This window comes from Electrona antarctica (genome assembly GCF_951216825.1).
Source record: "Electrona antarctica genome assembly, chromosome: 7".
In the NCBI taxonomy this organism is placed as follows: Eukaryota; Metazoa; Chordata; class Actinopteri; order Myctophiformes; family Myctophidae; genus Electrona; species Electrona antarctica.
This window is the reverse complement of record NC_136812.1, coordinates 37,550,332-37,577,954: the sequence shown is the minus strand read 5'-3', so window position 1 is coordinate 37,577,954 and position 27,623 is coordinate 37,550,332. Positions and strand designations below refer to the sequence as shown.

General features: G+C 45.2%; 1 protein-coding gene across 7 annotated transcripts in view; it reads right to left on the bottom strand.

Moving 5' to 3' along the window:
• fryl (furry homolog, like) overlaps positions 1-27,623 on the bottom strand; it is a 112,628-nt gene that overhangs the window by 65,366 nt on the left and 19,639 nt on the right. For 4 of the 7 annotated variants that reach the window (XM_079506685.1, XM_079506686.1, XM_079506687.1 and 1 more), the window contains exons 1-6: positions 24,525-24,838; positions 23,256-23,321; positions 4,253-4,461; positions 3,214-3,267; positions 618-757; positions 277-373 (exon numbers count right to left, since the gene is read on the bottom strand). In XM_079506685.1, the coding sequence (XP_079362811.1) occupies positions 277-373; positions 618-757; positions 3,214-3,267; positions 4,253-4,461; positions 23,256-23,321; positions 24,525-24,738 (780 nt within the window). In that variant the 5' untranslated portion in view covers positions 24,739-24,838. Of the gene's footprint in view, positions 1-276; positions 374-617; positions 758-3,213; positions 3,268-4,252; positions 4,462-17,040; positions 17,486-23,255; positions 23,322-24,524; positions 24,839-27,623 lie in introns of those variants that run through there. The other 3 variants (XM_079506689.1, XM_079506690.1, XM_079506691.1) reach the window with 2 other exon arrangements.

Genomic DNA, 27,623 nt, shown 5'->3' with positions numbered 1-27,623 from the left:
GACCAGAGACATGTATCAGTGATAATGTAGTGCCTTACTGTGTTGGCACAGAGCTGCTACAAGACCAGAGACATGTATCAGTGATAATGTAGTGCCTTACTGTGTTGGCACAGAGCTGCTACAAGACCAGAGACATGTATCAGTGATAATGTAGTGCCTTACTGTGTTGGCACAGAGCTGCTACAAGACCAGAGACATGTATCAGTGATAATGTAGTGCCTTACTGTGTTGGCACAGAGCTGCTACAAGACCAGAGACATGCAGCGAGCTGCTCACCTGTTTTAAAACTTCCACTGAAACTAAACAAAAAATGAAATCTATGGCCAAGTCTCTCCGCTCCAAAAGGTAGTCTTTATCCCGGTGCTGTTCGTCTCTGTAGAGAGGAGAGAGAGAGGAAGAAAAGACAGATTATCAACAACACTGAAGAAAAAAACGATAATGCTGAGACCCAAAATCACTGAGGTGATTTCTATACGAGGACAGCCTCATGCCTGATGTATAATTAGTTGCATGCAGGTTGTCGCACACCTGAAATAGACAATCTACAAGCTCACAGCTTGTAGATTGGCTATTTTTGGTATGCAACGCCCATGCTTAACTATAGAACCAAGCCTTACCCTTTGGACTTGGTGCTGGAGCGAGGCCTGTATTCGTAAGACTCGTCCTCAGTGCCGCTCTGCCGGCGGTACCAGTCGAACAGCGTGCGCAGCAGGGAGGGCAAACAGTGTTCCGCTATTGAGCTCATAGAGCTTATTAACTGGAAAACAAACATCGCAAGTGTTAAAATGGGCTAGCCCAGCGCCAAGTAATGAGAGAGAGGTGACAACTCCATTCACACCAACGGACCGATTCATTTGATTGTTTTTACAACAATGGCAGATCATGGAGCCTTGTCAATACTTCCAGAAAGTTAAGGTGGCCTTACACTAGCCGATAATCGGGCAGACACTCGGGGGGTGCCCGACCGCTCAAAGCGCGATCAGGATCGGCCCGATCAACATCAAGAATGTTTGATATTTGCTCTGCCCCGCTCCGATTATCCTGTAGTGTGTGGTGCTATCAGATTTCAGATTGAAAAAAAAATCGGCTAGTGTACCTTTAGAGCAAACACTATTATCGCAGTAGAGTTGGAGCATGATTGTGATGTTTTTTTATCTGATTTTATATTATGATGACATCTGAATCAATTTAACTGGAATGATCAGGCATTTTGGACATCCATTGTCAGTCTGGGCTAGACGACTTCCTGGGCTTTAAATGAGCACCAGCTAACGGTAAGGGCAGAGCAATATATCGAATTCTCCAATATGATACAGTGGGCCCTATTTTGCGTGTCTTAAGTACCATGTCTTATGACATAACGTAAAACCTGGAGGTGTGGCCAATACTGTTCGGCCACTCAAAACAACAAATAGGGCCCTGTATGCGTTACAATGAATTATGTATCATATTTTAATTACATCTTGCAACAATGTTGCTTACAATTACAACTTAGTTATTTAGAATATTATTATTTCAGGGGTATTTAGAGATCAACCCTAGTCAACAAATAATGGGATAAATGGACTGCAAAGACGATAGACTTCAAAGACGATCAATTTAGTGCTTCGGAGTAACTAGGATACCATGTCAACAAAATACAGAGCATCTGTCTAGAACGGCATGCGATCTAAAAAACATCGAAGCTTACCCTTCAGACACGGTTATAAACTTATATAACCGGTCTTATATATCAGTTATTAAATATACAACATTAAGCAAAGAATGATATGAAACACAAGCACGGTGTGAACTGTTCCCCAGCTGTGATGTTCATGAAAGGTGCAGAGCCAAAGGGTGCAGCGCACAGGGGCGAGCAGAGGTGACCCCGGCCAGTGGGTGACATACTGGAGCTATTGATTGGGCCTGGGGTGTGTGTGTGGTGTCGGATGACATGTCGAGCACAGCGTGCTCCTGATATCCTATTGAGTGGCGCTCGCTGCACCACCCGCTTGCCGGGCTTTTCTGCCGCTCCAAAACATCTCATCAGCACTTTGATCGCATCCATGATGAGGCCCGATTATAAATCAGCTTTAACTTGTACCGGATAAGCGGAGCCATAAAAAGCAGTGTTAAGGAATGATATACGGTAGCCGTGAAATAGATCGTTGCTGTTGGGCAGAAACCTCATATCTACACAGTGACGACGACTACGTGGGGGCTGCGGGGCTCGAGCCCCCTTGATGATTTTAGGGGATTTCTAGTTTTTCTACATTCCCCCCACGACGATTATAAGAACATTTCGTCCCTGTATCTACATATTCTAACTGGTTTTTTTGTGTTTAGATACTTTTGCTATATATTAATTTTATTTGATTCCTGAAAAGGTTTCCACCCGACAGACAATATAACGCTATAGCCTAGGTGGAATTGATGGAATGTGACTGAAGGGTCGAAAGAAGAACACAGGAAACGAGCATCGTATCGGCTTTAGATGGAGACACCGACATCCGGTCGCACATTGCAAGCGATGTGAGGTGAACCGACCTCCAACATGCGCTGTACGTGTGTACGTACTGTATGTGTGTGTGTTTAAGGGCCGGCACAGTGCGCTGGTGGGTGCAGGGTGATGGATGCTGGGTGAGTTAGAGTTACGCAAGTGCTCCCTCTGACCTCACGGCGCCAGGACGACACACTCCAGCACCCGGTGCTGATTTACTGCTGAGGATGACACAGCGATTCCACATTCTCTCTCTCTGCCCACACTCTCTCTTGTTTCTGCCTCGTTCGCTCACAATGGAGGCAGCTGGATCTATAGCTCGCTACCCTCGTTGGCTTTTTTTTTTTTTTTGTGTTTGTGCTGAACAAAGCACTGCTGCGACGGGGCGGCCCCATTGTTCTGGGGTTCTGCACCAGTCAGAGATGAGAGACAGATGGACCATTGAGTAGGGGATTGATTGGGTGTTTTGGGGTGGTGGGGTGTGTGTGCGTGTGTGTGTGTGTGGGGGGGGGGGGGGGGGGGGGGGGGAGGTTGTGGTGGGTTCATACACTTGAGGTACAGTAGGAATAGAGGAATTATACAAACCTGCAACGTGTACAATCTCACAACGTGTCACGATGCGTTGTGAGCTTGTAGATCGGGAATTTTCAGCATGTGACTCTGGCATGCAACGAAGTATAAGTCCGAAGATACAAACAAGAAGTTTTCCATTAAATTATTGCTGCTAGACTCACCTGATCAAATTGTGCGTCTTCCCCTCTCTGAAGGGATCGGGACAGGGGCTTTTCCTGTGTGTGAATGGGTGGGGTGGGTAGAGGGAGACATAGACAGACAGACATAGAGAGAGGAGAGGGTCAGTTGCTAGTCATGGGGCAGAATGGATTCCTCTCATAACAGCGCAGTGATGTCGGTGGTGTCGGGCGGCCTGGAGGGCGAGGAGAAAGGTGAAATGGGAGAGCAGTGTTGGCGGTGACGATGTCGCAGAATATGACAGTGAGATAGGCCTGCTATGAGGACCCCCTCCCCCCCCCCCCCCGGGGTCATTTACCCCTCCGTCAACATCCAGCCAACACCTCACCCCGCTGGACAAACAGCAGCCCAGCTAAAACGGAAATTAAGGAGGGATAGAAAGGTGGATGTGGAATGAGAGAAGCGACCAGAACTCTAAAGATGACTGAATGGAGGGAGAGACGCCTAACAACGTGAGGACTGGTGACAGCTTCCAGCAGATGTTATAATATCCCCCAGCGTAACATTCATGACACGCACAATTAAAATGACACTGCCATGTTCATTGTGTCACTACCTTACCTGTTACCTATCCCCTTTGTGCCTTGATTGTGTCACTAGTCACTACAGTAAGCCATGAACCCGAAGTGCAAACTCTGCCGAAAGTCATTCTGGGAAAATGAAGCACCCACGATTCGAACTCAGGTCTCCCACGTGGGAAGAAGCACTAAAGCCAAACATCTTGACTTAACCTATATAGGGCCTAAATGGAAACAAGACCACAAGCACCTTTTTTGGTGCTATCCCTTTGGGACTGAGACTTGACTGTACTCTGTTGCTGTTTTTTACATTTATGTTCAATAAACTATTCAATCAATCAATAAACCGCTAGCCTAAGAGGGAAGTCCCTTTTGGCTGGGGGAGATTAAGCTTTTGGTCTTCAGACAGAGGCTCTGAGCAGCTCTACTACCAACGTGTACAGTAGACTAAAGTGGATACACTGGAAAAAAATAAAAAAGATGACCTGTGTGTGTCTCTACTCACCAGCGGTTCGGCCATCACCACCTCGATCTTCTTCTCGGCCAGCACAGCAAACTCGGCGAAAAGGCTTTTGATGACGAACTCCCCAGGCTTCAGCTCAGGGTCGATGATGATGCTGGACATGATGGCGGCGTTTCGCTTCTCCCACGAGAGGGGAGTGACGGAGGAGGGGGCTCGGCGTCTACTCACGGTGGTGCTCACTGGTGCCGAGGCTGTGGGGAGAGGGAGAGAGAGAGATAGAGAGAGAGAGAGATATTACAGGAGATCAGAGAGGATATGAGTGATCAGCCCAAAGGATGTTTAGTACTAAATGTATAGGTGTGGAGTAGGGGTGTTAATCGAATTTTTAGAAATATAATGTTGCAGATCTACAAGCTCACAACGTGGCTCTTTCTATTTTCACATAATTGTATTTTATTGAAGGAATGTCACAGGATAAGAAACAGTCAGTGATAGAAAGGAACCCTTCTAGTTTTCTGGGGGGAAAATAAACAAACTTACAAGACAAACACTAACCCTGCCACCCGACCCAACGACCCAAAATTTTCATTTGACAGTAAATAAGAAGATACAATGAAGAGGCAAGAGCGCATGCATGCATGACAGCATGGGTGATACGCTTGTTGGTCCAACATATTATACACAGTATGTGTAACCCATACTGTATACTCAAGCACTTGAGGGGCCACCCTGACCACCTATCCATTCAACAGAGGCTGCCACATTTTCAGGAAGACGTAATCTTGTGTCAAGTGTCAATTTGTCATTAAACTTATTATATATAAAAAATAAAAACATTTTCTGGATACAAAGGTTTCAATCGATCATCCTCTTAAACCCTATATACTCCCCCAGTGGTCTGTACTTGTTCCTCTCCTTTATTTTCTCTGAATTCTCACCTATGGCATGGCATGGCATGGCCAGAATGGACACTAGGGATCCTGTGATTAAATGGTTTATTCAGATAGGACGGTATAGAGAAAGGTCTCACAGGTCTCTAGTTGCAATCAAACAGGAGACTTCGCCATTATGTGCTTGACGGACTAGCCAACAATAACAAGCTACCACAAAAAAAATCCCAAATGCTTTGAAATGTCCAAGTAAATGTTTCCTCCCAGTTGCCTGGATAATCAGCCTAAATGTCACTTCTTTTAACAAAAACCAGTACAGAAACTTTCAATGCGGTACTTCCCTTGCCAGACCACCAACATCATTCACTGACCATAACTTTGACTTCAGCAAAATATATCATTATTTTTGAAGCAGTAAAAACTCCTTTTGCCACATGGTTGCCCTTCTGAAATATTAAAGAGTCAGTGGTGTCCTCTCCTCAATCAGAGACACAATATTAAAGAGTCAGTGGTGTCCTCTCCTCAATCAGAGACACAATATTAAAGAGTCAGTGGTGTCCTCTCCTCAATCAGAGACACAATATTAAAGAGTCAGTGGTGTCCTCTCCTCAATCAGAGACACAATATTAAAGAGTCAGTGGTGTCCTCTCCTCAATCAGAGACACAATATTAAAGAGTCAGTGGTGTCCTCTCCTCAATCAGAGACACAATATTAAAGAGTCAGTGGTGTCCTCTCCTCAATCAGAGACACCAGTGCATCTACATTTCTTCATTACAAAAGGCCATGACTATATTAACAACAACAGATTATATATAATCTGTGTGCTGTGGACAATCCAGCCTCTACACCCCGTTCTTCATATAGCCTACAAGTGTACGCCGTGAAATTGACATTTTTGGACTGATGTTGAGACTACAGCTGGAAATACCCACGTATCAACGAGACAATCAGAGCCTCTGCTGTTCCCAGCTCACCAGTTTGGTGTGTTGTAGGCTTTATGCTAAAATGTTTGAAAATATCAGATCTACAAGCAAAAAACGCATCACATTACAAATATAAATACATAATAAAGTATGCATTTAAATCAAATTAATTATAATAAATCTGACATAAGGTCTTAGTAACACAAAACAAACTAGAACGATTGTTGCATGCTAGGCTAATTGTCAAGGAAGGTATGACATTCAACCTGAGATATGATATGTAGTTCTGACCTTTCCGTTGATTAGGACCTTTTTGATAGAGTTAATCATCTCTTCGGTTTCCAAGCTTCATGAAAACCCATCAATTCGTTCTCGAATAATTTCACCATCAGACGAACCTTGACCTTGATTGTGACTCTGACCCACTCGACCCAAACTTGACCATCTCTTTGGTCAACAAAACGGAAGGAGTCCGGTGAAAACACCACAACCGTCCCACTTCCTTGATGAAGGTAATAAATCTCATAACAATGGTGACCTTGGCTGGCTGGCATAGTTTTGATAAGATAAGTCAATCAATAATAGTGAAAGTCACCACCCAGGGTGCAACGGTCCCCTTTAGGTAAGCCTTGCAGAGCCATGGGGACCATAGGGGCAGGAGCCTATTTTCCTTAGCGTAAGGGCGCAATCCTGGACATGACGCTGGTATGTCGCAGGGACTTACCCCAATCCAAGTGCCAAGCAGGGAAGCATTTTTAGTCTTTGGTATGACCCGTCCGGGGTTCGAACCACAACCTCCCAGTCTCAGGGCGGACACTCTAACCACAAGGCTACTGAGCTACCACTTTAACTCTCCATTTTGGTTGCTCAACTCTGATTCACATTCATTTATTTGCATGATACAAATGTAAACAAATCCCTCTGGTTCCAGAATATTGTATACTCAAGAGTCCATTCCTCCAACATGGGCAGGGCGGTTACTGCAATATTGCAATACAGCGATAACACACCGTGGGGGGGGATGTATTACACCATAATCTAATAGTAGGGCGGCCATCAGTCAGTCTCCTCCCCCCTCCCCCCCACCCCAACAACAAATTAAGTTTCGGACTCAGCAAAAACGTGTCATCTCACTTTTTAACATTCCGAAATCATTGAATTTGAAATGTGTTGTTGGAGCTGGGGGTTGTCCTGAGAACACTGATGGAACACTGCCTCCACGTGATCAACAGAAGGCCGCCCTCTGCCTCGCTTCCACAGTTATGTAAAAGTTGCCAAGATTGGGAACAGGTGACCCCCAGTCCCCCACAACTCAGTGGGAGGGACAGGCGCACGCACTCACACACAGTTGCACGCAGCCACGCACACACACACACACACACACACACACACACACACACACACACACACACAAACACACAAACACACGCACACGCACAGCTGGAGACGAGAGCTGTATATGTGCACAGCAGCACCTCTCAATATTGACACAGGCTTCCTGTAACACATTCTTGCAGGGATCACCAGGAGAACCCACCGATATTTCTTTAAATATGTGATTCTTAACCCCCCTGTTCGATATGCATTAGATTCTATGTTTTTCTCCGGGTCCCTAATCTACACAGGAAAGAACTCAGAGTTAATTTAACTCTGATAGTGTAGCAAATATTTAGCTTGCTACATCTAGCGTAAAAGAAAATCACACCCATGTGAAGTGAGGGGCACCAATATATTAACTCATGTTGATTAGGTGATGTAATGGTGATGTAAAAATAATGGTGCCAACACAAACATTAAATGCCATTAAGCTGAGGACCCTGCAGGTCTCTGGACCAGGAACAGGGTCCAGAGGGTAGAACAGGGTCTTTCAGGCCAAGGACCTCTTAGCTGAGAGACATGAAGCAGGGGCCCCCACTACATGGACCTCTTAGCTGAGAGACATGAAGCAGGGGCCCCCACTACATGGACCTCTTAGCTGAGAGACATGAAGCAGGGGCCCCCACTCCATGGACCTCTTAGCTGAGAGACATGAAGCAGGGGCCCCCACTCCATGGACCTCTTAGCTGAGAGACATGAAGCAGGGGCCCCCACTCCATGGACCTCTTAGCTGAGAGACATGAAGCAGGGGCCACTACATGTTGTATAGATGCTTATAGATTTTTTTTTTGCTATTTTAAGGTACGTTTTTTTCTCACCTTCAGGGGTGGTTCTGGGTATAATAGAAATGTAAACAGAATAGCTTCTGTAAAGTGTCACTGTGTTATGGAAGGTTCTGGGTTTACTCTTTGTAGTTGAAAAGAACCATAAGAGAGCAGGAGGAAAGCATTCTGCACCAGTTCAGTATGTCCATATGTTCTATAGAGTAATAAAAGGATAGACTGAACCGGAGCCTTAGCCCCACCCCCCGCCATTCATTTCAGTGGAAGTTGCTCAGTGGCGTTTTGAAGCACCCGGAAGAACCGTCTACTTCCGCATTTGACCACCAAATGTTGGTGGTCAAATGCGGAAGGGCAACCGAGCGCTCAATGTTAAACCCCAGCTGCACGGGGTTTCCTCGTCATAAATCCACGGGTCCGCCTGCAGTTCACACTCCAACCACTAGGGCCGAGTGCTTCAATGCTGGAGAGCCTCACTGGGGACTTGGTCTGTTCCCAGTCAGCCCAAAACGACCCTTGGCCTCAGCTCTCCCCAGTAACAACCCTCATTCTGTTGCTTCCTGGTTGTCAAGAGCAACACCTCTGCATGCTCCAGAAAAAGTTCAGACAATAGAGCGTCGCAGTCCCGCCCCCTCGAGAGACCCGGAAAAGAAATCGCCGTTCATTATTCTCATAGACATTTCGTAAAGTATTTATTTAAAGACGGTTACGCCGCGGACAAAGCCAACTCGAGTCGTGACAACTCATGACAACACAAACAATATTTTGGACCAAACAAATCATTAGAAAGAAGAAAAAAACGGCAGGTTACAACACTTTTTTTGTTGTTTTTCTTCTTTCTAATTATTTGTTTGGTCCAAAATATTGTTTGTGTTGTCATGAGTTGTCACGACTCGAGTTGGCTTTGTCCGCGGCGTAACCGTCTTTAAATAAATACTTTACGAAATGTCTATGAGAATAATGAACGGCGATTTCTTTTCCGGGTCTCTCGAGGGGGCGGGACTGCGACGCTCTATAGCGAGGTGCTGCAGCTGAACCACAGTATAAAAAAATAACAAAAATAATGAGGGAAGATGTTCACACCCAGCAACCGACTTTGAGCAAAACACCAAGGGTCTAACAATGATTAGGGTTACATAACTGTGCAGGTGAATAAAGTTGTGGGGGAATATGCAAACTAAGCCGCATTTAAAAGTGGAACAACGTTTTTAAACTTGAAAGCAAGTTATGCAGGATTGCACTGTACAACCTACAGTATATATAACGAAGCTAAGCAGGAAGTGAGAAGTTAAAGATAAAGTGTGGTCAGTGGTGGCCTTATATACGTGTTTCAATCGTTGTTTTTTATTATTATTTGTAGTAGTAGTAGTACTAGTAGTAGTAGTAGTAGTAGTATTGAATTGCATCGCAGCCTTCCAATCAGCCTTGTCAATTATTCAGCCTCATCCTGTACGTCCACTTACCACTAGTTGGCAGCAGCTAATAATCACTGCAGGTACTTGGCTTGTCATGTCATGTCACACTGACCTGTGTTGTTTGTTTGTAATTGTTCCCACTTCCCGTATGTGTGCACTCATTCGCAGCAGTGCGGAAGCACAAAAAAATCTGTCTTGTTCCGAATAAAAATTATGACGGTTTATCGCCACAGTTATGTACTGAAGTCAAGCCATGACACAAACAGTTCGGGAAAACATATATTTTTCGGGCAATTAATCAAACAAGGAAAACGTTCTCTGTGAAAACCTTTTATAGTAAATAAGGGCAGGGGGCACAGTGCGAGTGTTACAGAATATAGTAAGAGGGGTGAGGGGTGTGGAGTGGTCAGGGGGCAGACTAATGGGGAGTGACTGTTATTGCGTAGTGGAAAACGCTGTCCAGAAAGCACAGTGAGCCTTTCAGACATTTGCCTCTTTGTTTACTGTGTTTCACCAACACCCCCCCCCCCTCGCCCCAAACACCCCCTCAACACACCCCAGCTGCCCACCCAGTGATGTCACATAGCTATGTCACATAGCCAGCTCGCCACGGCCAATCACTACTCTGTGATGCCCTGCTCTACCCCCACCACCCTTCTTCCTTCTTTCCCTCTCCGGCTGTCTCTCTCACTCCTGTCTCTCTAGGGCCGTGGGTACAGAAGTAGTGAGACAGAAAGACAGACAGACAGACCGACAGACGGACAAGAGAGCGGGTCGCAGGGAAGGAACATTGTTTGTATTTTTCCACTCAACAACACAGCGAGGGGGAAAAAATGCAAGGCATCCTTTCCCTGGCCAAGTCTCTGCATTTCTCTGCCTTTCTCTCTGTCTTGCTCTCTCTCAATGGGGAGTCATTTGTGACGTGCCAAAAACCGACCCTTCCCTCCCTAAACTGACCTCGTTGCACAAATCTGAGCAACTGGTCTAAAAAACCTTGGAGGCTAGAGACAGCCCTCATACTGGGTGGCCGCCTGGCTGGGGGTGTCTGCGGGACACACTCTCAGCTCATGCTTCATTCCTCATTCGCAATGCAAAAGCAGAAATAATGTCCCAACCCCTTTCTGGGACTGACGTCAGCTAAACAGGCTTTTTAACCCATAGCTGAATTTCTCTCCCCGGGGATTTTCAGGAAAAGCTGCACTGCTGCAGGCCCATCATGGGCGACCCGACGCACCAGGAAGTAGCTTTGTGGCATGAAATAGGAACATGAAGTGACATCCAGTAGCTGTGTGACTGACTGCTGCCAGCGGTGCAATGACTAGGCACGCTTACTCAGCACACAGGCTCTCAAACAAGAGTGCTTGCTACATATGTCTTCGCTTCAAAACAATGAAGCACTAGGAGTACACATTTATTATAGACGGCAAGGACTTTTTGTCGTTGACCGCGATATATCCTTTTGGACTACGTGATTTGACTGTACTCTGTATCGTTTACATTTCGGCCAAATAAAGTATTCAATCAATCAATCAATAGCTTAACCCATTTACACCCGAGGGTGATTCTAAAAATGTCTTCTAAATCTTCTGAAAAATGTTATGTTCCTATATATGATCGCTGTCAGGTAGAAACCTTATATTCATATTTTCATAAATAATAAATACAGCATCACAAAAGCATCAAAAGTATCAGATCTTCCAGCTCGAATTGCGGCACGAAGCAACGCAGTCTGAGCTTGTCGTTTTGAATCTGAACCCTGAAAAGTAATTGTTTTGCACATATGAGGTTTCCACCCAAAAGAGACTACATTATAGCTAATATAATCTAAAATGACAGATGCTTTCCTGGATTGAATGGGTTAAGGGTGATGGTTCTCCGGATTTGTCTAAAGATTTGTTTTGGGCTTTTCTGCCTTCATTGATAGTATCTAGTGAAGATGGACAGGAAAGAGGGGGAGAGAGAGAAGGGGAGAGACATGCAGCAAAGGTCGTCATGACATGAACGCCGGGACTCAAACACGCGACGCGCTGTCAGGCCAAAGCCTAATGTGGCATGCGCCCGGACCACTTGGCTAGCGGGCACCCATAGTTCTCAAAACATAATTTCCCAAGGGGCAAGTCTGTCCTGAATATTTGGCAACTGCAGAGTATGCACAGAAAATACAGCATGCAAAGAATTTTCAATACACGGCTCAAATATATAGCACACGGAACGGAACAATAAAAGTGTGGTTTGGGGAAGTACAAAAACATCAGGTACTGCAGGTGAGCACTCGAAGAGTACAGCTGTAACCTCCAGTTTTATTCCTTTGCAGGCCTTCCTCACTGAATGCCCATCTCTGCATTGAAACATACTCAGCTGCCTACTGCATATGAGAACACTGGCATTTCTATGGCTTCATTTATCCTCAAAGGGGCTACCTGATAGCTAGCAGAGTGGTTAGGGCGCAAAATACATGGGCTCGACTGCCTGACAGCGAGCCTTCGGTTCGATTCCTGGAATTCTGGACCATTTGCTGCAAAGAAAATGAAAAGAAAGAAGACAATAAAAAGACTGATCCAAGCTCTCAACGCATGTAGATTGTATTTTTGACGGTGACACACAAGGAGTCTAGGGGTTGTTCTATTGTAAAGGTACAATATCATGCAGCCAAGCATGTGAGACCCCCCAGACTCAGAGACACCACCGGTCCAGAAACACAGAACCCAGTCAGATTACACAACTCGTAGAGCAGTGGCTCCACCTCGTCACAGTAAAAATAGAGCCCTCCCCAAGGCCTGCTAACTTCCGCTCTCAGAACAACCAGCAACAATGGTGTACACACGCACACACAGTTGGTATGCAGAGTTGGATACATGCATTTTCATTCACTTCTAATGCATTAAAGTGAGTAAAGGTTAGACGGCTAGAGTGCACTGTGTGGCAATTCAGTCAGTGTCTTAACATGTGAACACTTCAACGAGTTACTACTGGTCGACTCGACACTTCACCGTGGCTTCTTCCAGGTTAGTGTGCCAAGCCCAGGAGATACAAGGTGAAACAAAACTGACGAATGAAACCGACAACACAGGCTCCCGAGCAACAAGCCCACATGAAAACACAGGCTTCCGCCCCAGGACCTTCATGCATAACGCGCGTGTGATTATACTTGTTTTGCACACTTCTTGTGCAAAACAAGTCAAAAAAAGTGTAATTGATGTGCTTTTGCACAGGCATTTAGGCGGATTCTCGAACATCTAATAATGTGCCAAGCAAAATTAAAGAGCGTGACGCTGAGACAACGGATGGAGGAAGGTTGAGGCAAACCAGGATACACAGCAGAATCCTCAATCCGGAGTGTTCATTTAACTCAAGAAAGTGTAAGAAGTGAACTGTTCTTACACCCAAAGAGTTAAATAAAACCCTCTTGATTTCACGGCATAGACACAGTCGCTGAAACTAGGCCTTAGCCCTTTGTTTGAGAGGCCTAAAGCAGAGGAACTGGCAACCAGCACAGGATAGGGGCGGGGGGCTATGGGGCCATTAATTAGAGAAAAGGGGGCAAAAAAAGAAGCTGTTTACCCAACGGTTGCTTGTTCTACTGCAACAGCAAGTAGCCAACTTTACAGCACCACAAAATGAACAGACACTGGGAATGTCAATGGCATTGCAAAGAAATATAGAACAAACAAAAATAATATTAACCACAGTGGTATATTTTCAAATGAGTCAATTTATGTCAAATCTCTGCACTGGTTTTATTTGTTTAATTCAGTGAAGTTTTCTCTTTGAATTTAAGAGATATGCAAATGGTTCACTGCTCGCTGCATCCATGACGTTTTTAGATTAACCACTGCAACGCTGGCCTATTTTGTCAAGTCATTCTAGGCAAAAAAATGTAAAGAGAAAGCACAAATGTGTTAGGGAGAACTGTATGTTGGGTTAGAAACGGCCGTCCAGGGTCGTCGGTAGTTTGCCAAAGTAAAAGAATATATATGGATAGAATAACCGTTTGTGACAGAACAATACAAGAGTGTTAGTAGCCGATTGGAGGTTTACTCTGTCTGAATACTGGTTTAGAGATCCGACTTAGGGGAGTTATCCCATTTGATTTGAGTGTAATCTTATTGAACGCTGATGCAAAGTATTCTGCAATTATAGGCCTTTAGTTATCGTTTAATTAAATAGTGCCTATTAGGTAATTGTACCTCAGCAACAACGTCATTCATATACTCCTAGGGAAATCCCATTATGTGATGTGATTCTCTACAACAAAGTGGTTATTTTCTTATATAAGGACAGCCTTTCAGCTTTCACATCATAGGAGTTTACATCAAGCAAGTGTTAAATAATGCCATCCCAGCTGTTCATAGCGTGGCACTCTTTGCCGCGCTACGAGCTTGTAACTGTAATTTTAGAAAAATAGTGCAAATCTTTGAATATATATTCATTCAGAGCGAACGTTTTTAAGTCAAATGTTTGCCTCTGGGGGGTCCCTGGAACACCATATTTTCAGATGGGGGTCCGCGGCCAAATACAGATAATTCTGGGGGTCCTTGACATGAAAAAGGTTGAGCACCACTGACATAAACAGTTTTATATGTTTTTCAGAAAACTTTTAGGATTCAGAAGCCATTTTTTAAGAATCGACCTCTTAAGTGAGGTGAGAATATCATCAATGAAAGTCCTTCATTGATAAGCTTTCTGTCAGCAGTGTTGGCAGACTGGCATAGCCTCAGTGTTATTATCAGGGACAGAGCAAGCATGCTGCCATTGTACTCTTTTGTGCTCTTGGGATTTTTAGTAACTAAAATCTCACGCGCCTGCGCCTGCGCCTGCGGTCCGTGTTGTTCTCTGTGAATATTGTGTGTCTGAGTGAGACACACACACACACCGTACATTTTGACCAAAGGCAGACAGCGATGTGTCTTTGGCCACTGACCGTATTGTTTCCGTGTTTCTCCGTGAATAAGTCAGAGAGAGAGAATCCTAGTGTGTCCGTAGTGTTGTTGTTCGATGCGATACAGAAAAGGGCTTTCACACTTTCACCGAGCGAGAGAACTGCAAAAGCTGGGTGTAGGAAAGCCGTGCTGTGATTGGCCAGTAGTCGCAGAACCCACAACGCTGGGTTGACGACGCAGAGGTAAAGACAGTGACGTATCACGGCCACAAAGCACAGGCGTGAACGGCACTTCCACATACAACACATACGGTGTATGACTTGGCCACCTGAACTGGCGCACAAAGTTGTGTGCCAGTTGTCCACATATTTGTGCACAAATACAGTATGTGTGGGCGTGGAATTCTTCCAAATCTGTAATAATGGATGGTAAAACTTTGCTATTGCAATAAGACTGTTCCAATTGTTTGGACTTCTGTCAATGATGTAATCAATCACCCGCATTTAATTTCAGATAAAATGTTTGTCTCAAAGAATGATGATCATGTAGTACATGATCAGGCTTTGCCTGTGCTTGGTCTAATTAACCTGGCAGTGATCGGTTGCTATTAGACTTTGCATTACAAACCAGTGATTTGTTTTGTAAAGTATTTTGTTAAGGTGATTGCATGAAAAGTGGAAGGGTCACATGGGCAGAGCTTCAAAACAAAACAATCTCTTAGCGGACAGACAATAAGAACAAAACATTTATTTTCTATTTAAAAAAAGTATACATACGCTTAGCGGTTAACAAATTAGAAAATGCGTCCAATTACGTCATATATATGAACATATGAACAATAAGGCCATCACAAGGTTAGCACTTTCAAATTTCAATATCAAATGACGGACACCGATCCTCCATATCGCTTTTTTTAACCGCATGCCATCTGGACAAAGATACAGAACCTTGGCGTGGAAAAAGATCCGTTTTAGTAGGAGTTTTGTACCCTCAGCCATCGCGGCATTAAAAAAAAACTGTTTTGATGTGGGTGTTTGAACAGAACTGTGAAGACGAATATCCTTCGGGAAAATAAAGATGATTATTATTATTAGCGACCATAGGTCGCAGATTACTATGAAAAGCTGCAAAACCCGTCCGTCAGTCAGGTCACACCTCCATATACTGTAATGCAGTCAGTCCATCACGCCTCGTGACACGCTCCAAATATGGCCGTCTCCATATATGAAGATCATGACACTGATCTCATCAAACCCTGGATAGCCACACATGGAGAAGACTAGATCATCACCTAGATCTGTACATATAGAGCCGGCCAGCAACTCTACATCTGACCTCAAACCCTTACATCTCCATATATGGAGCTGACCTGTTCTGACATTCCATATGTTGATCCTACCCCACCCGTCCTTCCTCTTCGATGTCTCCCTTTTGACTGATACCTGTCCATTCAAACTATAGACGGGCCCGCCCCAAAGTTATTAGTAGAGTCCCACCTGGGCCCTCATCAAACCCTGTACACTCAAGACACTGCCCCCGCTGCCACCAGGTCTTTAAATAAATACTTTTTGAAATGTCTATGGGGAAACTGAATGGGGAATTATTTCTTGGTGCCCTCACTATAGCTGGTGGCAGCCACCATGTGACAATACACTGACATAATATAAAGGATTCTGAAACACAGGGACAAAAGAGTGATGCTACGCAGCAGAGATATAGAAAGTGGTAGGCCTTCTGAATCCATACGCATCTCCATTTCTGTGAATTAACTTGCCTGATGTCGCCCATCGAAAATAGCCGATCTACAAGCTCTGAGCTTGTAGGTCGTCTATTTTCATTACGCCGTACGATGCGCAACCAGGTATAACACAGACTTTAAGGTCAACAGGATAATAGAGGCAACTCCTTTCTTATATCTGTCGGAATATGAGCTGCCTGTATGGGGACATAATAACAGGAGTCAACCAGAAGACGGATCAATACGAGAGAAACATTAGCGGTCCCAAAGGATAAGAGAGAGAGAGAGAGAGATAAGGATGGGGGGTATGAAAGGGAAATAAAGGCTGAGAAAATGAGATTTGAAGAGCTATTTTCTGTGCATTTGGAAGGAATGAGTTAGGAGTCAAAAAAGTGAAGATGAGAGAGAATGACTAGTGCGGCAGTTGCTTTCAGGAAAAAACGTGAGGGTGTTCGTCTGTGTGTGTGTGTGTGTGTGTGTCTATATGTAATCACTGTCTGCATCTGCAGATGCTCATCAAGGCATGGTGCCTCAGGGGACACAGCGGCAGCCAGCCAAACAAGGGAAGTTAACTTCACAACTACCTGCATACTGATCAAACAGCTGGACCAAACATGATCAATCAAGCCTTCAAGGCCATTAATAGGCACTTCATTGTCCCCCCTCGGAGGCGATAAGCAATCTTCATGCATGGATGGCATGCGAGGAAGCAGGCAGGACGCCGCGCAGGCCTGCTGGCTGCGTGCGGTAGATAAGTGCGCTGAATCTGAGTGAGGTATGTAAACATTGTATGTGTGTATGCCATAGCCTGCTGGGGGTTTACTCACAGGTGCCACTCCACGACTTGAGCAGGGACTTGATGCTGATCTCAAAGAAGACTGAATCCTGTAGGCTCAGCATGACGCCACTCGCTGTTTCAGCTTCTCACACACACATACACAAGACACCCGAAAGGCACTAAAAATGTACCGGGACAAAATCCCCCACCGGCAGTTCTGCAGAAACACGAAGACTCAGCGAAAGACACGCGATTCCCCCTCGGGAGAAACGCGCACGTTATGTCCTGGTACAGAAAAACCCCAAAACAACCCGGAGCCAAGTTCTAGCCTCCGCAGGGTGGCATGGCGATGTTGGGAGTTGGAACAGCTCAGTGTTGATGGAGCCCCAGAGAGGACGTCCAGGGTTCTGCCTGGTCCAGCACTCCGCAGAGAAAGAACACTGTCCCAGCTATTTCACAGGATAATTCTGTCCCGCTGCCTGCTGCTGCCGTTTTGCTAGTCCACCGAGTCCCTCATCCCCATCCCAGTGCAGAGATCCATCCAGACACGGCACTGTGCTGCAGGGGGACTGGGGGGGGTTATAGGCAGGGAAACTTTTCTCCTAGTGGGAGAGGCACAGTAGCGGAGCTCCCCACGCGCGCATACAACTCCTGGCAATGCGTGGCGATATTCCCTCTCCTCTCCTTCCTGTGTTTGAGTGTCGAGTTCTAGCCCCGCTAGCGCTGTCAGCTACTCTCTCACTCAGTCAAGCTCTCTGCCTCGCCATTCGCTCACTGACATCCCCTCCCCTTTCTAACTAGCTCTTGTTCTTTACCGATGCCTTTTCTCTCAGAGGGAGAGAGAGAGCTCGTTTCAACAGCAGAAAGAGGGGTGGGGGGGTGATGTCATCAAAATGCTGCCAGTGTTGCCTGGCTGCGGTTCAGCGATGCAAACGCATGTCAGAGCCGCTACTGTGCTGCCTCTGCGCTGGCCTATCAAAACTACACTTCCTGTAAGCTCCCCACAGCAATAATGATGCGTCATCCTCCAACTGCAGTGTGAGCGAAAGAAATGAGAATGGGAAGAAAGAGAGAGAGAGAGAGAAGAGGAAAGAAAGCAGGCATAAACACAGCCCAGGCTGCCAAGCAGAACAAGTAATACTGCTATTCCAAATGCAGCACTTTTACAACTCAAACAGGAGACCACTCTCCCAATAACAAAATAAATAAATGATCTGTGCGCAAAAATGAAAATCACACATCCCAGAGTTCTAGGTCCAGTCCAAACAGGAGAATCTAGGCTACGTTAGGACAGCTGATCCTTCTGTGCGTCAGCCCTGCAGAAGGGCACGACAGGGATGGTAGCTACTCTGTAGGACTAAACAAAACAAACACACCCAGCGGAGTCATATTCATTACATAATACATTATAAAAGCCACTAGACACAATGCTCCATCAATGAAAAACCAAATGCACTGTGGCTGTATGTGTTATAACTGGCATTTATTTAACCTGTGTTGACCATACTCTCTCTCCTCCGCGTACAGACTTTAAACATATCCACATGACATGGACTAATTCTTGGTCAAGAGCAGGATTAACTTTGTTAACAAAATATTCAGAGAAGAAGAGATAGCAGCAGACTGTCGCTGTAACAAACCCTCTTTGTCTTCATCCCTTCAGTTCTCTCCCTCGACCGCTCCCCTGTCACATGACGCGCCCTCACAACACACAAGTTATGCAAAACCCGGTCAGAGCTTGCAGCAAACAAACACCATACAAATGTGCGCTTTGTCAAAACCAGGCCCCGGCACCAACTCTGATGTCGGCTCACACTGATACAGGCTGAGAGTTGCAGGTATATTTATTAATAAAATAAACAGAAAAGCGGAATCGGACCATAGCCTAATTTTGCAGTTTTGCACTCAAAGCAACTACGGGAAAAACAGAGAGAGAGAGACAGAGGGAGAGAGATCACAGTATCTGCAGCATAAACACACCTGTTCACATACAAACACACAGAGAGCTCTGAGGACACCGTTTTGTGTAAACCGGCTTCAATCCTCAAGGAATGTGTGAGGAACAGCATCATGGGAACGTAACGCTGGACAGATATTATAGAGCGACTGTCCGACAATGAAGCCCAACCCAGGCCCCGAGACTTCCAACTAAACATCATTAAAACCTCGACCTCCAGGAAACAAGAGCCCTCCCACCCAATGATCAAATAACCTCATAGCCGAGGCAAGTCTACTGGCGGTAGCTCCATTCACAAAGTGGGAGGCGAGATGGACAGAGAGCCATCCTGACATTACTGGGGGAGGCTGCTCCTCCCAGGAGCCCACAGAGTGGAGCATGCATTTCCTGTCCTGGCCTCTTTGCACAAAGTGGGAGGGTGGTGGTGGTGGTGGTGGGGGCAACAATCGATAGCAGCTGTAATTCAATCCCTGACCTCCCTCGCACTGCCTGGGCTGCAGAGGACACAGCATCAGATACATCACACAACCTGTACTATAAGCTGGATTTATACCGGCCTTTTCAACAGTTAAACTGTTACAGATGAAATTCCCAAATGTTCGAGTCGGGTCACGATGTGCTCCCGTCCTCTTGATAGTGGTAGTCTGCATGCACGGAGTCAGTCTTTTTCTCATCTTGACGGTTTGAATCAAATCAAACATTTTGATTATCTTTAGTCTTGTCGCATGACGTGTACAGTTGTACACCAGGTACAATAGATATCAGACAGGTAGCTTGGAACAGACAACAGTGAACAACAAATCTCTTTATTATGTGTACTAGAGCGGTGCCCGTTGGGCACTGGCCTACTTGGAACGATGCAAGTTGGAAATGCATGCCCCACCCAGTTATAATGTCTGTGTCCCTTTTATGCCCATATATGGAGTTCTTTTCAGGCAATTGTGATGATTTTAATTGTGATGTCAGAACAGGCCAGCTCCATATATGGAGATATAGGGGCGATCAGTGCCCATTGGGGGGTGGCCAGGTGCGATCAATTGGCTAATAAAGGGCGAGGTTGCGCATCATTGTGATGTCAGAACATCATTGTGATGTCAGAACAGGCCAACTTCATATATGGAGATCTTGTGATGTCCGAACAGGCCAGCTCTATATATGGAGATCATGGGGTGATCTGCATTTGGGCCCTGTCTGGAGCCTGGGCAGAGGCTTTTGTGCTGGTTCTGGACAACCTGCAATCCGACAGACTTGACAGCGGGCACTGTACTCCCTGTGCTGGTCTGGAACGTGTGTCAAATGTGTCAGTGGGGCAAACGGTTCCCAAGTTACGTGGATTACAGACGTACATACACACAGACATTTATTGTAAGATGATGTGTAGCATAGCAAAATAGCATACAAAAGTCAAGAGGGTGGTTTAAATGTCACTTGTCACTACAAGCAGTGAGAGTGTGGTGAGCATTTCGCTGCTTACTGACGTCCTCTTGCACATACTGTTGGCCTGCAATATCCACAGCCTTTGCCAATCTTAGTCTGTGCCAAAATGTCTTTAGAAGTGAGACTTTTTGCCAGGTGCATGAAAAGCGCCTGGACTACATTTGCTACTACCTCTAGTAGCGACCGTAGAGGAAACTTTTTGAGCGGCACTTCTGCTCCAATATATGTGTGTCCCGATTTATGTATGTATGTCTGAGCACGGACACCTGAAACGCCTCGGCAAAACCACTGGATGGCACTGTTGAGCAGCGACACACACACACACACACACACACAAGTACAGTATAGTACAGTACAGTACGGAGTAGTACAGAACAGTACAGTACAAGGAGTACAGTACTGTACAGCACGGAGTAGTACAGTACAGTACGGGTAATACAGTACAGTATGAGGAGTACAGTACGAGTAGTACAGTACAGTATGGGTAGTACAGTACAGTATGAGGAGTACAGTACAATACGATTAGTACAGCACAGTACAGTATGAGGGGTACAGTACGATTAGTACAGCACAGTATGAGTATAGTACAGTACGATACGATTAGTACACTATGATTAGTACAGTACGATACGATTAGTACACTATGATTAGTACAGTACAGTATGAGTAGTACAGTACAGTACGATATGATTAGTACAGTACAGAGTAGTACAGTATGATTAGTACAGTACAGTATGAGTAGTACAGTACAGTATGATATGATTAGTACAGTACAGTACAGAGTAGTACAGTATGATTAGTACAGTATAGTATGAGTAGTACAGTACAGTACGATATGATTAGTACAGTACAGTACAGAGTAGTACAGTATGATTAGTACAGTACAGTATGAGTAGTACAGTACAGTACGATATGATTAGTACAGTACAGTGTAGTACAGTATGATTAGTACAGTACAGTACGGAGCAGTACAGTACGACTATGTATGTTATACAGTACAGTAGTGTTTCACAACCTGTGTGCCGCGGCACTTTAGTGTGCCGTGTGATATGATGCGATATGATGATATATATCTCATCGACGATAGAAAATATCTATCGTTTAAAATGAGCTCTATCGTTTATATCGTCGTGTCGCAAAACAAGCGCTACGGCAGTATTTTACGTCACAGCGCCCAGACACGCTGCTAATCTATGCTGCTATTTCATAACAAACATGAAGGGAGATGATAGGGGACGAGGTTCAGGGTGGGGTAACACTAAAGTAACCAGCCATTCACAGTTATAAATGCAGGTTTCATGTTGGGTCAAAATGTTCCATCTGAAAAGTCCTTAATTCAGCAACAGCTTCCAGCAACAACAACAACACCACCACAAGACACTACTGAAGTTGTGATCATGTGTGAAAAAAAAAGAAGAAAAAAAAAAGAAGAAAACATCCACTCGACCCAGCTGACGAGTGACGACTCTCTCCCTCTATCCAACACCTGTAGTCTATTAAGCATCGTTAAGCTTCCCGTCCGAAGGTTTAACAAACTACACTGGGCAACAGTATACAGCATGTTATCTTTACCACATTTTGCACTGTCACTGTACACACATATGATCTGTACAGGTGTGTCTGTGTCTGTGTGTGTGGGGGGGGGGCTAGGTGTGTGTGTATACAGTACTTTGCACAGTACGAATAGAGAAGATACAAAAAATTAAAACACAGTAGATTTATCTCACTTATCTTATTGTGGATAAATTAACACTAATTAACAAAACATTTTCTTAGCCATGGGTGTTAGAGTGGCTTGTTGGCATTTCACTTTGAGGGGAAAAGAACAATTGCCAAACTGAAACATTTGTCCTATATTGAGACAATTATTATAGTATTTATTATTTATTGAACAATCACAGTTGGCTTCACTAATGACTACATTTCACGAGGAACTATCAGCCCCACAATTAAACGTGCTGAGATAAACACACACACAGACACACATGCTGTATATCTATCAGACACAAGGCCCACTTTGCAAAGATTTGCCTTCCAAATGCTGAGTGTTGCGTCGTTTCAGGAGAGTCATTGTGAGGTCAGCAGCGGCAACATCATCTCTATGGAACCACAGTGCAGCCAAATGAGGATTAAACCTCAGGTAGACAGAGAGAGCCAGGCCCAGACCGCAGCGACTGACTGACTGCAGGGTTATTCACTGTGTGTGGAGTCAGTGTGATGGTGTGAGCATCAGGGATGATTCATAGCACGTGTCTCCACCAGCTATCATACTGTTCTCCCACTAAGTGCACTGTCTGTGCCAGGCTGCGCCATTAAAAGGGCTTCTTTCACTGGCGTTTCTATGTGCAGTACTAACTATTTAAGGCGGCCAGTGAATAATTTGGTCCACGGCTGTCTGGAACATACACCCTGTGAGCTATTCACAGGCCAAGAAAAAAAAAAGTACATCACATGCAACATCCTTCATTACTAAAGAAGTACGCCCCATTGGCCCACATCCACGTTCAGTCACACGCACATAACACACCCTAATTATAAACTGCAAACCTGCAGCACCCTTTAACCAAATACTGGTCCTAATCACACTCCACGGTACATACAACTGATGTCATTGTGTCAGGTGATGTCAGGTGAACATGACAAACGACAGAAAGACGAGAGCAGCACCGCCTGAAAAGCCAACTGACTGAGGTCATGTGCCAGTCCCAGAACACAAGGGAGTGGTGCTAATAAACGCTGCATGAGTGATTCGAGTGCCCCAAGATGCGACAAAGTTAAATGCACTTTTCAATGCCATTTCCAGACCTGTCCTGCATGCCGCAGTCAAACACTGTGTGCAAAAAAGCTTTCCTTTGTTACATTGAACTCACCAACAGAACCCCTAACATCAGTAGCAGGATGTGCAAAGGAGACTTTTCTAAAGTGGCGGCGGTGTCCTAGTTGAAAAAGGGAAAAAACAGAAAGGGGGAGGGGGGGTTGGGTGGAAGAGAGAATGTTTAATTCTCCGTCAATTCTCAAGGGGTGTAAAGGTGTGTTACTTAATATGGATAGTGGATACATTAATAAAGCGGGGCAACAGAGGGCAGAGGTTACCCAGTTATGTTGGGACTCAGTCAACAACCTTTACACATACACAAACTGGCCCGTCCCGGTTGACAACGTGGGCCGTGGCTAACTGGGTTAACTGGACAAGCAGTCAGCCTGGCTCGCCGTAAAAAGTAAGGAGCGCTCAGGCTCAGCCATGTTTTAGCTTTTAGCCATGAGTAAACAGGAGAACAGGCATGTTCTGACAGGAAAGCAATGCACACAAAGCCACGCTGAGAGAATGACAATTCATCATCCTGCATGATCATGACGCACACACACACACACACACACACACACACACACACACACACACACACACACACACACACACACACACACACACACACACACACACACACACACACACACACACACACACACACACACACACACACACACACACACACACACACACACACACACACACACACACACACACACACACACACACACACACACACACACACACACACACACACACACACACACACACACACGGCCCCAAGCGCAGGTACTGTAGATCTACTGCAGAGCAAATATTGTTCTCAGTCAGAGTCATGTGATCACAGTACTTCAGCTCTAAAATAAACAAGTGCTGGTATATTATATTTAGGCTGTTGAGAGTCATCATCATGACAGAACAAATGGACTAACTGCTTTTTAATACAGTGCCCAAGTAATGGCTGAATTGTGACTGTGTGAGCTCAATGTATACAAGACATGATGATTGTTCAAGAGCAAACCCCAAATGTGTGCAGTCAGACCCCTCAGAATGCTGCGGACAGCATGGCTGCCTTCTACATTACACTCAGGGCTTCATGATGTTTCAGCTGGTCTATGCTTATCACTAAAGGAGTAGCTGGGTGTTCATGAACACCCACTGCACTAAATGGAACTTGGGAGGGTTAACCACAAATGCAAAGTAGAGTTTGAGGCAGGGAAGCAGACGAGCAGGCGGGTGGGCAGGCGGGCGGCGAGAGTCCGTTTAACAAGCAGAGATAAAGGCGAACATGGATGACTCCTACATGCCTGTGCTGTTGGGTAAGCAGTACCTTTGAGGCGGCTGCGGTTGGAGCGAGGGAGCGCGGCGGTGCCAGCCGCCGCCACCTCTCTGGGATCCTCGTGGATGGTTTGCCCCATGGCCAGCAGGCCCAGCCGCTTCATGCGGAGCAGCCGGGGGCCCGTCTCCCGAGGCAGCACTCCCCCATGCTCTGTGGGACCTTCCCCTGACATGACGTTGGGGACCAGGCTCCTGAGGAAATCCATGTTTTGCGTGGTCCAGTAACGTGCGGCCTGCTACCCAGCTGCTTCATCTCCACTCGCAGAGGAGCAGGGGATGGGTGGTCCCTCAGATGGCAGCTACTGAGGCCTGTACGTGCGGGACCCTCAGACTGACCTTAAGATGACCAGACACGCGACCTCTCTCCAATAGCAGGAATGTTGTTTCTTCTCTGCCTCTCTGACAGTGTATTAACTGCTTATTGTCAAAGAGTGAGAAACTACCTGTGTGCACACCGAGGAGGCAGAAAGCAAACAGACATGGCACTCTTCTCCGACCGTGATGTAATTAGGAGTGGGCGGGGCCAAGCGATATCAGGGGCGGGGCTAGAATATGTTCCACAGGAGATAACAACACGCCCGGGCTTCCAGCCAATCACAACAGAAGAGTCAGCAGCCACGCCCTGCAGACCTGTCTCCCCTCACCAGGGGAAGGAGGAGAGACTGACACACACCAGCACACTCTGGTAAAGCCAGCAAGCATGCTTGTATCCAGCTCTGCCGGCCTGCCTGTGTTTACTGATAGCCCTTATCATGCACGGAACTGTGTCATATGTTCCCACACTCATATATATATACACACATGGACACGCAGACAAAACAACACATCTGAATGCTGCCATGTTTGCTTGCTTAAGGCTTAAGCGCTACATACATAGTATATACTTCAAAGACTTTGGCCAAAAAAGGAATTTGCCAAAAATAGGATTGCCAGGGTTAATAAAACAGCAAACAGCAGCACTCCTCTGCCTCTCATTTGCACCACTGTACTGTACGGCGTTGGAAGTATGATGACAAGAAGCAGAGTGAGCGAGCTGAAAGCCTCTGTGAAACAGCCTGATGACAGACTGCTGTGCTGTGCTTGGCTGCACAGCTCGTACCTGCAGCAAACCCCAAACTCCTCCAGAAATCCTCCCAGCTGATGGGAGGGAGGGAGGGAGGGAGGGAGGGAGAGAAGGAGAAAGAGGATAGGGAGAGAAGGACTATGCTGTGCTGACTCTCACAAAGGCTCAGAGCCTAAGGAAATAATCAATTAAGCCATTTCCTAAAAGCATGCGCAAAATAAATAAAATACAAAAATAAAAGCCCATCCAAGCACAAATGTATGCAGTTCTCAATATCGACACTCAATGAAAATATTCCACAAAAGACACATTAATAGTTCTAGCAGTGTCCAATAAAGCATTACAACACCTTCATGACTGGCCATTTCTGCTGACTCACCATTATGCTCCATTTACGGTATAATTGCGTGTGCACTGAAAATAGCCGATGTACAAAACGTTGTGCTGCAGCTTGTATATCGGCTATGTTCAAGTATAAAACAACCTTTAGTTTGTTGGACCACTATAATGCTAAAAGTACAAGTATTTCAAGTCTACGTTGCTTTGTCTTTTAGATTACAATTTGGTAGCCCTGCACAGCTTCAGTGGCAGGACAATCACCGTTTATAGAAATGAATGGGTGAGGCGATCCTGTAATAACACAAAGACAAAGTTATTGAGCTTGGCGTGTATAATAATCGGGTGGTATGCTCTGTTATTAAGTAAAAATCCCATAGTTAAATGGTGCAAACTACTTTATTAACCAGCTATGTGTTATTGCTTAAAATATAATAGTAGTAGTAGTACAAATGCTACACATAATTCTCAATCTAGGTTACTGTTTCTTACTATTGCGATTTCATTTCAACTGTTGGACTTCTCTGGGTTTGTGTCTTGCTCAAGTACACATGACAATGATGATCAGCTATGGCATCAAAGAATCCAATCAACAGTACAGTATATAACCACCACCCCTCTAGGACGATCTTCCTAGCCGACACACCACCCAGGTTCGTCTTGTTGCTACAATTATAGACACAACCTAAACCTACAGCCAGGCCAGCCAGTTATACACTAACAACAATAACCAACATCCAACCCATATGAATGAACTTCCGTTCTCTTTCCTGGATAGCAAATAAAATAAATGTCTACAATTTAGGCATTTAGCAGACGCTCTTAATCCAGAGCGATTTACAATAAGCAAGAACAATAATTATAAACATGGTAATACATCATATCATATACATAAAAGAATAGTCATCATGAATCATACGTAAGCTAAGAACCCAACAGTGGAATATCTATATAATGAATATATAGATATATATATATAGAAGGGAGAAGAGTTTGGGACGTGTGGAGCGTTGTCCCGGCGTATTTAGTGAAGGTACTTCCAGCTTCCCTGCGTTGGCTGATCTGAGCACGCGGGTGGGTGAGTATTGTTGCTCAGCCGTTTGTTTGTCGCAATTCATTAGGCACACCCAAGTGTCCTACCTACACCTAAGCCACAAGCATACCGTGATTACACACACACTATCACACATACGGTTTGATTGATTGATTACTTTATTGAAAAATACATTTCAAAAGGATAGAGACACAAGAAAGCCGTTAGGCTTGTTTGCGGTACCTACAAACTTACACCTTCGTAGGTCATTCTTTAATTTGGGACAAATTGCCATTGCCCACATGAATGTTTAAGGAAGGACTAGTTCGATTTGACCTATACTGGAAGTTTATTCCACTCTACTGCAGCCAAGTACAGAACGTTAGCTATGTGTTTATTCCATGGCCAATACCGATAATTAGTGGTCAGGGAGACCAATAATCAATATCATACATTTATAGCATACATTTTCAAATTGTCAAAAGTTACGGTAACACAAAACTTCTTTTAAACATAACACGCATTTAATAAAAAAATAAATGCAGGGAGCTCCTAGCAGCATTTCTTATGAACTGAACTGAAATTATTAAAACGCCACCCCACGAGTCACGACCCCACTTAAAAGAGATTTTGGCAAGCAGTCAAAAGGCAATGAAACA